This window comes from Miniopterus schreibersii (genome assembly GCF_964146895.1).
Source record: "Miniopterus schreibersii genome assembly, chromosome: 1".
Classification (NCBI taxonomy): domain Eukaryota; kingdom Metazoa; phylum Chordata; class Mammalia; order Chiroptera; family Miniopteridae; genus Miniopterus; species Miniopterus schreibersii.
This window is the reverse complement of record NC_138101.1, coordinates 4272637-4282887: the sequence shown is the minus strand read 5'-3', so window position 1 is coordinate 4282887 and position 10251 is coordinate 4272637. Positions and strand designations below refer to the sequence as shown.

Below are 10251 nucleotides of genomic sequence, written 5' to 3'. Positions count from 1 at the left end.
GTCAATTCTCCTAGGCAGCGGCGGGGCGGGGGGGGGCGGGTTAATTAAAAATAAAAATTATTGCCCGGCTGGTGTGGCTCAGTGATTGAGCATCAACCTACGATCCAGGAGATTGCGGTTCAATTCCTGGTCAGGGCACATGCCCGGGTTGAGGGCTCCATCCTCAGTAGGGGGTGTGTAGGAGGCAGCCGATCAATGACTCTCTCATCACTGATGTTTTTCTCTCTCTCTCTCCCTTTCCCTTCCTCTCTCTGAAATCAATAAAAACATATAAAAAAATTTAATGAAAAATTATTAAACATTAAATTACTATGAAATATTAAAAATTTTAAATAATTCAGAAATTAAAACTCTTTATTTGTAAGGAGCCTTAAATATTGAAAGCCACCAACCTCTGGAGGTCAGCTCTGTCATCTTATATCCTGTGAATTCCCTGCCAAAATGTGGACACGAGGAATACAGAGGAAGACCTGCCTCACTGAGGCCCAGATGTGGAGGGAGCAGGCGGGGAGAGAGCTTTAACACCGTCCAGCTGTGGCCCGTGGCACGTGACCGCGTGATGGATGCTGCTGAGGACAGCACCCAGGGTGCGCCCCTGCAGTTCCCGGGCAGGAGGCAGCCACTAACACATGGGCCTTGCTCGAGCACAGAGAAAACATCGAATGTCCATGACGTTTGCTAGCAGGATCTTTCATTAATCACCCCAGGCTGTCAAGCTGCAGAGTGTTAACACAGAGCCTCTTCAGAGAGTGTCAGCTGCACTCCAGCCAGATGCACCTGCGGAGCCCAGGCTGCCTCCGACCCCGCCCTGTCCTTCCCAGGCCTGGGTGCAGGTTCGGCCTCTCCTTCCCCTCCCACCTCCCGGGCTCAGCTGGGATAACACCGTCCTCCCGGCTTTGCTGACACATGGGCCTTGTGTCATTAGCTGCCTCTGCTAATTCTCTGGCTTGCACTGACGCACAGAGAGCCCTGGGGTGACAGTCCCCGAGGACTGACCTGTGGATGAGCGCCGTCGCTGGGGACCCCACCTCCTGCCACGCGGGCGGCAGAGTGGATCAGATAAGCCACTTTCCATCAGCCCTGACAATCGGAGTCTCTGGGACTCGGAGGCTGCTGCCTAAGTAACTGCTTGCTCTAGGCTTGTAAATAATAAGGGATTTAGGGTCGGACAAATCCCGCTCTGCCTGGAGCTCACTGTCCCACTTTAGGGAAGTCACTGCATTCTTTTAGCTTTAGCTCAGCTCCTTCTGCAGCGTGGGGTCCCCCCTGGAGGAGCCCAGCCTCCCCTCCTGTGGACAGCTCACTCCCCTCGAAGCCACTCCGTTTAGGGGTCAAAAGACCCCCCTTCTGCCTCCAAGAGCCTAAAACTGGGAAGAGGGAATGGAGCCGCATTGTCTCCAAGGTGCTTTCTAGCATAATGGTCTTTGATTCTAAACACCAGGTGAGGCCAAGATAAGAAACCGGACGGAATCCTGATTAAAGGCTGCGGTTCTCTAGGGCCTGAGAAGACCTGGGCATGGCTCACACCAGGCTCCCGCCCCCTGTCCCCAGCCCCCCCACATTAGGCTCACTGCACACTCACAACCTCATCATTTCTGTTTCACATGCATGAGTTGCAGGTCTGGGGGCCTTCTGAGGCCTTAATCAAAGACCAGGATGTCCCGGACAGGCCATGTGTTGAAAGCGTCAGAGAGCGCTCCCAGGCCCCGGGTGAATGACCGGCTCCTCGCTGGCCGGTTTGCTGTTCACTTCTGCAGAATCTCAGGCGCCTTGGAAGGGGGCCAAGAGTGGACCACAAGGGCCCCAGCCCCGTGGCTGCGGGGTTCCCAGGAAGCCAGACTCCCCACTGCCTGCAGGCCGGGGAGGGGAGGGGGCGAGATTCGGGGCTGGCGTCAAATCCCCCACTCTCCCCGGGAAGGGGCAGATCGTGGGGCCTCCGAATCCCCTGTCCCCTTGTCTGTGACCTTGGGACAGTCCTGGCTACCCGGCAGGTCGTTCTGAGTATAAATGGTGAATGGAGGGCAACCGCGTGAGCTGGAGGTTGGACTCGGGCTGAGGTCTCCTGGTTACCAACACCTCCCGGCTTCGCTGTTCTGTGCCCAGTGTCCCCGCCGCCAACCAGGCCTCATAAATATTTACACCGCGTGCGTTGCGATGCTCAGTTAATTGCTCCTGTGACGCACTCTGGGATCCTCGGAGGACAGGAGGATGCCAGGGCCCGTTGTTAAAGGCACAAAGGCGCTCACAGAAGCCGAGTCCTTCCAGCTTCCCAGCCCCCGAGTCGGGGAAAAGTGCCGCCAAAGCACACTGTCCAAGGCAGGGGTGGCGGCCCCGCAAAGAGCTCCCTGGAAAACGGCAAAGACGCGCCCATGTGACTTGTCACAGAGGAAGTGCAAATGGCTCAAAACCGTTTCAAAGTTATAACGGTAATAATAATAATGATAATGGTAATGATACTAATTCAGCCTCACTGGTCATCAAAGAAGTGAGACAGGAACGAAGTGCCAAGTGCGCGAGGCCGTTTTAAAGACGGGTTTCACGGGGTGAGGTGCGGGAGGCCCCTTCCCACCTGTGGACTGGGGTAGGACCCGCGCGGCCCCGTAGAAGGCACCTGGCGGGTGATGCGAACGAGGGGTTAGCAGGCCCACAGCACCGTCCCCTTCGTTGCACTTGACAGGGTGTCTCCGTGGAAATACTCAGCAATGAGGTTAAACACGCAGGCGCGGACGCACGTGGCAACCATGTTCACAATAGTGAAAACTAGCCAGGCCCTAGCTGCCCCTCCAGATACAACAGTTAAAGATACACATGTTTGTAACACCGGGACCCTGCACGTCCTGGTGTGTGCTCACACGTCGGCATATTTGAGGGTGTGTGCCACCCTCGTATGCGCGGGCACCTGTGAAAATTCGCCCAATCACTACCCATGCTGCCGATTGCTTTCCTCCACGTGCGTTTTCTACTTTCTGTGTTCTCTGTCATGAGCTGTTCCTTTAGGTCTAGAGCAAGGCAGATATTGAGAAATCGCTCCTTGATAACCGGCCCCCTCTCGGGAAGGTCTGTGAACCTGCAGCTGACTGACACTCACCCTGCTTCTCTGTTCTGCCCTAGGTCCTGGCCTCAAGTCAGAAGTGCCCCAGGTGAGTCAGGGGCCCGTGGTCCCCGAGGCGGTGGGAATGTCAGCACCAGCCTGTCCAACTCTTCCTGTCTTCCTTGTCTTTCTGTCTGGTAAAAACCACTGGCCTGTTCGATGGCTGTTATGGCCTTTCCCTGGGCCTGCTCCCAGGGGGCAGCCTGGCTGTGACTTCCACAGCGCTGGGCCCTGGCCGAGCCGGTGAGAGCCCTGTCTCTCCACCTGGCAGCTGTGTAGCCTGGGGTGGGGCACACATCCCTCCAGGCCTGAGTTCCTTGTCTGTAGAGTGGGTAGGAGTCTAAGTGCCAGTATTGCAGCTACTCGTGAGTGTTCGCTCAACTGGACTCGGTGTGATGGGTTCTCCCCAGAATACGTGTCAGGTGGGTGAATGGGTCAGAAACCACACTTTATGCTCCTCTGGTGTCTTCTCAGAGCCTCGCTCCTGGTACTTGGCACCTACAGGAGCTCCTGCAAGTGTGACTAAGAGGATATACTGTTCCCCTTGGAGCATTACAATTTCAAGGAGCCTGGCTGGAGTGGCTCAGCTAGTTGAGCGTTGTCCTGTCCACCAAAAGGCTGCAGTTCGATTCCCAGGTACATACCTGGGTTGCAGGTTCAATCCCTGATCGGGGCTCGTATGTAAAGCAACCGATCTATGTTTCTCTCTCACATCGATGTCTCTCTCTCTCTTTCTCTCTCTCTTCCTCTCTCTAAGCGTGTCCTCAGGTGAGGATTTGTAAACAATGAAACATGTGTGTATATAATTTCAAGGAAAGTCCCATAGAACTTCCCTAGAAAGCTGGTGGCCAGAAATGACGACTGGCATGAGACAGGAAAAAAGAGAAACCGACGTGAGGAAGTGTGTGAAGCCGAGATGGGATGACAGGGAGTGATGCAATCAGGGACTGAATTCGAAAGGCTGCTTATGGTGCACGTTGAGGCATTTTACCGGCACTCAGCATGTCCCACGTAGCAGTGGGGAGAACAGGGGAAAGTAAAATAAAAATTGCAAGTGTGAATTTACATGAAAAACCGGCACCCAGCTCTGAGCCCTCCCACAGAACATGCTCTTATCAAGCTTCCCAGCCAGGGCCTAACAGAGGTTACATTTTCTCAGGTCAATGCTTCCAAATTGTACTGGAGTTTTGGTCTCAAATATGCCCCATCCCACCATCTACTTGGAGTCCTGGGGCGGGGGGAGCTGTAGAAAATGCTAAAGGGGGTGGCTCCTGCTGTGGCTGCTGAATTATAAACGCGGGGCCTGCACGCCTCTCCCTTTGACCTTGCTGTTCACCTGCACTAGGTAGACAGAAACTGGCAGGTGGCTATTCCATCTCATCAACAACCTTCTAGAGACACGAACAGGGAAAAGAAAACCAATCTAAACCCCCAAAATGTCCACTAAAATACAGCTGCTCACCCTGCCCACATGCACTGGAGTCCATGCCCTGCCCAAGGCACTCCGCCCCGCCCCGCATGCTTGCCAAGCACCGCGGGTGTCTACTCAACTCTAGCAGGACTCATACAGCTAGGATGCACATACGACTGACATGAGAGACTGCTCGTCACGGGGATATTTATGACGTTCCCAGGTTCTTTTAAATTGTCTGTGATTTTTTTTGCCATGGGATTACTTGAAAATATCGTGGGGCATCGATATGAGAGAATACTGTGTTTTCATTTTTTGCTTACCTATATCTTAATTCTTCTACTGAAAGCGATCTATCTAGCATATATGTTTACATACTAAAAACCATCTATGCAAATATGAAGAATGCTCCAGGCCCGGAGCAGACAGACACGTACTCAGACTTGACGACCTGTCGATGCGGATCCCTCTGTGAGGCTGACATACAGAGGACAGTGCCACGTGTTTCCATAAAGCCAACTCAGGGGCTTCCTCCTCCGGCTGAATAAAGAATGAAATCGGAGAAGATGCCCTACTTAGAAACTGGGCCGTCCTGTCTTCAGTCGCCAAACACAATAAAAACGCTGATGACGTGGACTCACACAGAGGAGAGGCTCCGTTTTGTCCAGAAACACTTGTTTTGTTTTGCTTTTGGTTTTCTGAAGAAAGCGGTCTTGAAGGTTGGGGGTTTTTTTCCCACTTTTAAAAGAAAAATGAGTAGGTTTTGGAACTAGGGGAAGAAAGGGCAGGTCGGGAATATGTGAGCAGCTGGTGCCTCCTGCTGGTCCTTCCTGGATATCGCAGGCCCTGCTTTAATGGGCAGAGGCCTGTTCCCAGCAGAAACCGGTGGGCAAACAAACTGAGAAGCTGACGGTTGGAATCCTGGGCAAAGGTGTTTCCCCAGTTCTGGTGAGCACAGGAAAAGATTGCAAATCGTGCAAGATTGCCAAACCCAAGGATTAAGAATGGTATTCAAAATTCAGTGTGTATCCGAATCACAACCGTTAAAAACACATGTTCTCGCCCCGCCCTGGCTCCTGCTTCGGCAGGCTTATTCCAAGATCAGGAATCTCTCATTTTAACAAGATCATTCCAATTCAGGTGGTTCTAGGGTGGTCTTTTAAGAACCACTGCTTGAAGCAAAAAGAAAGTGTCAAGGCTGTCCCCACCAAGTAGCTGCGGTCAGTTCTCCAGGCAACAACTGTCTCGGAAAATCTCACTTGAATTTCTGGAGATCTCCCATGAACAAGAATGACAAGCAGCTGCCTTACCTCTCGCCATTCATGCATTTATCTGTCATCCATCCATTCATTCAAGCAGTCGGTAGTAGTTCTTCCTGTGACAGATACTATAACCAGCTTTGGGTACAGGTGTATGTGGGGGTTTTTGTTGTTGTTTTTTTCAAATATATAGATTTCAGAGAGAGGAAGGGAGAGAGATATAGAAACATCAGTGATGAGAGAGTCATCATTGATTGGCTGCCTCCTGCACGCCCCCGACTGGGGATCAAGCCCACAACCGGGGCATGTGCCCTGACCTAGAATCAAACCACAGTCTCCTGGATCCTAGGTCGATGCTCAACCGCTGAGCCGCGCCTGGCCGGGCTAGGTGTGTGTTTTTAAAATGAAGATAAAAGGTCCCGAGGACTCGGCAAGTCTGAGATTCTAAGACCACTCTTTCCAGGCAAGGGGATTAAGAACTAGAGAAGGGAATTGAATTCTCAAGGGCCACCCAATGAGAACATTAATACTGTTCCCCCAACTCACCAATAAATGTCTCCCATCTAGCTATTTCTGTGAGTTTGGACTGTTAGTGCTTGAAATTCACAACTCACAATCTTCAGATCAGGAGACTGTGGTTCAGTGAATGAAAGTGAAATACCAAAAAGAGCTAAATGACTAAGCTGGTAGAGATGGATGACAGATAGATAGATGATAGATACATAGACAGATGATAGATAGATAGATAGATAGATAGATAGATAGATAGATAGATAGATAGATAGATGATAGAGAGATAGAGAGATAGATATAGATAGATGAGATGATAGATAGATAGATATAGATAGATGAGATGATAGATAGATAGATAGATAGATAGATAGATAGATAGATAGATAGATAGATAGATAGATAATAGATAGATAGATATAGATAGGCAGATAGATGATAGATAGATGATAGATAGATAGATATAGATGTAGATATAGATAGATAGAGATAGATAGATATAGATGATAGATAGAGAGATGATAGATGATTGATTGATAGATAGATAGATGATAGATAGATGATGATGATAGATAGATAGATAGATAGATAGATAGATAGATAGATAGATGATTGATAGATGACAGACAGATGGAAGACACAAACAGATATGTAGATGCGCGTGTATCGTAACAGGCATATGGAACAGACACACGGATGTGTATAACCCGCAGCATCTCTACTTCTGTCTCCTCTCCCCCCTTCCTTCGCTTCCCTGCTCTCATTTCTCTCTTCCCGAGTACAAGTCATGCTGCCAGGGCTCATGGACACTATAACCTTTTACTCAGAGACAGCGAAGATGAACATAAAGGAGTTCATTCCTGCCTCTACCTATAGCCATAGACTGATGGCCTAGGGCTTGGGACCTGCCAGGGTACAGGGTGTGAACGATCCCAGTTCTCATCATGGTGAGAGGAGATCAGGTTGATGCCTCTGTCCCCAAATACCTTTGATTCCTAAAAGGTAAAAAGCAAGAAAGTCCGCACAGTGTGACTTGAAAGAACCAAGTCACATGAAAGAACCAAGGCTGTGAGTCCAGAGTCCAGAATTTGAATGCTGGTCCTCTCATGACATCAGCAAGTTCTAGGGCCTGAGATGGAGAGGAAATGGAAAGCAGCTAACATCTTTCGAGTCAGGTCCCTAGCGTGGGCCAGGCGTTTGACACCCTGGTGTCATTTAGCTGCCGGGAGGTGATTTTACCAAGCTCACTGCATAGATCAGGTAAACAGAGGAGAAGCCAAATCCATCACAGCACACGTGGTGCTGTGCACCAAACATCTGGCCTCCCTTCTGTTCATCTTTAAAATGAGAAGATCGCCCTGGCCAGTGTGGCCCAGTGGTAGAGCGTAGGCACAGGCATCGAAGGGTCTTGGGTTCGATTCCTGATTGAGAGCATGCATCTGGGTTGCAAGTTCAATCCCCGGCCCTGGTCAGGGCCCATGCTGGAGGCAGCCAGTCGATGTGTCTCTCTCACATCGATGTTTCTCTCTCTCTCTTTGACACCCTCCCTTCCACTCTCCCTAAAATAAATTTTAAAAAATAAGGCCAACCAGATGGTGATGGTCCCTGACTCTCTGAGCCCCACAGCTGGAAGGGGCCCCAGCCTGAAGAACCCGTGCAAAGAACGCAACAGGTGCATGTCCACAAAGTTCAACGTTGAAAAGGATTCATGTTTTGTTTTAAAATGAGCATTAAATCGCAAACAGTTTCCTACCACAGATACGAAAGCCGAGAGAACTAAGAATCTGGACTGCGTGAAAAAGACTTGGTCGTGAAGGTGACCTGAAAAGACGTGAAACACAGAGCACAGCAGTTCATTGGCGGGGCACTGAGCCAGGGACTTCCATTTTTAAACTTCTGCACAGCTATTTGGGGTAGAGACTGTCATCCCCATTCCACAGGGTAATGTTAGTTGACCGAGGCTCCTAAGCTTGCCCGAGGCCCCACAGCCAGAAAGGGACACGCTTGGGATTCGAACCTGGAACTTCTCACTCAGCTTCCCTGAAACGTGGGCTCCTGCCTTGGATCAGAGGCCCTGCCACGCTCTTGGTGAACTCCAAAGCTGGTAAAGCGCGAACGGCGGCAAGACACTTTAGAAAGGAAACCGCGAGGCCTCAACGTGGCGGGTGTTTATTTTTGTTCGCGTGTAAGTCGGCTCTAGCGGTTTGCAGTCCGAGGCTGTTGGGCGGTTCTGCTCCTTGAAGTCCTCAGAGCTCTCGCTCCCGCCCTTGCATTGTCCTGCAATGGGATTGTGTCCCATGGCCTCCAATAGTGACATCCGTGACCCGGACAGCAGGAGAGACAGGGGAGAAAAGGAAGGACTGGACAGCACACAGCTTCCCTTAGGGACGCTTCCTGGAAGCTGAGTTGATGCCCCACCTCTAACATGCACCCCAGCTGGACCCGCGGCCACGCGTAGCTGCCGGGGCATCTGACGTGTGAGACCTGCGACTCCAGGCAGCATGCGCCCAGCCGGCCTCGGGGGCCTGGTGCTGAGAAGAAAGGGGAGCGGGTGGGGGCTCGGCTGTCGGCCGCGGAGCGCTCGCGGCGGGCACCTGGAACTCACGGCCTTTTGCTTTCACCACCTATTTGAGTAGATCCAGCTGGGGGCGTCTGGAGTTGGGGGGCCGGAACCCTCCCGCACTCTCTCCCACCCCTCCCTCAGAAGCCTTGTGAAGAGAGGAAACGAAAGTTGGTTCTGCTTGGGGCATTTCCCCCAGTGTGACCGTCCCATAGCTCCCTGGCCCTGACCGGGTAGCAAATGGGCGTGGAGGAGGCACCGGCCCTGCGCCTCGGGGGCTCAGGTTCACGGAGTGTTGACGGTCCGAGAGTCTCTCTCTTCATGGCCCATCTTCCAGTGGGAGGGACTCGGAGCTTCCACCTCAGTAGTTTTCAAACTACAGTGTGACTATCACGTAGGAACGTGGGTAGAAAGCAGTTTATACCAGGGATCCGCTTCTTCTCATTTCCTTTTTTTTTAAGCACCCAAGATGAAAATGGTCAGGGGCCTTAACTGGACCGGCACTGACCATGCGCCTCTGTGGGCATGAGACGGGGCGTCCAGGTTGACGGCCGAAGCCTGGGCCCCGTGCTTCCTGCCCGTCGGGAAAGCCCTGAGCCTCACAGGACACGCATTCATCTTCGTGTCCCTCTTAACAATACCGCTCAAGGGGACGCTGTCGTTTGTAGAGAGGCGCTTCCTGGAGGGGCACGCGGGGGCCGCTGGTGTCGCGGTGATGGATGGCCCTGCGCAGCCACAGCCTGAGCGTAACTTCTCCAGGAGGGCGACGTGAAAGCAGCTCCATTCATCTTGCTGGGAAACGGCTCTCTGGGAAGCCAGCCTGTCCTTCACTTCCGGGGAGACTCGGAGACTTGGGGGCGTTTGGGGGTGCCCATTCGGTGGGACCTGGGGTCGGGCAGGAGGAAGGGTCAAGCTCCAGTTGATGCGGCAAGGGGGGGAGGCAGGTTGGGCCTGAAGCTTTGCGGCTGGTTCCAGCTCGGGGGTGTTCCCGCCGCACCCCTCCCTACAATTCCCAGCCGACTGTTCATTTGTCCTGCGCTTAACGATGCGTAGGAGCCATCAAGAGCCGGAGACCTCCCCCCCCCCCCCCCCCCGCCTTGGGAGGCAGGCCCCCGGGGCCGGGAATGACGTATTTATTGGCTCTCTCGGTCCCTGCTAGGGAGAAACTGAAAGGCCTGCACGAATCGGCGGGGCTCGCGTCTATCACGCAGAATCTACAACGCTAGTCGCCTTAATAAAAGAAAGGCTTCTTTCTGGCCCACGTCACAGTCCAATGTGGATTAAAGGAGGTCATTTTCCAAACACTCTCCTTTAGCCCAGTGGCTTGCGTTAGCACTAAGGGCTTTGGGGTCCTCTGTCTCTGGCCAGCCCCTGAGGCCAGAGCGAGAGCGTGGAGTGTCCAGAGGGCCAGCCTATTTCG

General features: G+C 52.4%; 1 protein-coding gene across 1 annotated transcript in view; it reads left to right on the top strand.

Annotated features, from left to right (window-relative positions):
• Window positions 1-559: 559 nt before the first annotated feature.
• CLNK (cytokine dependent hematopoietic cell linker) overlaps window positions 560-10251 on the top strand; it is a gene marked incomplete at both ends in the record, with an annotated part of 55710 nt that continues 46018 nt past the window's right edge. Inside the window, 2 exons of the mRNA XM_081156742.1 lie at window positions 560-587; window positions 3112-3140. Of these exons, the coding sequence (XP_081012868.1) occupies window positions 560-587; window positions 3112-3140 (57 nt within the window). The remainder of the gene's footprint in view (window positions 588-3111; window positions 3141-10251) is intronic.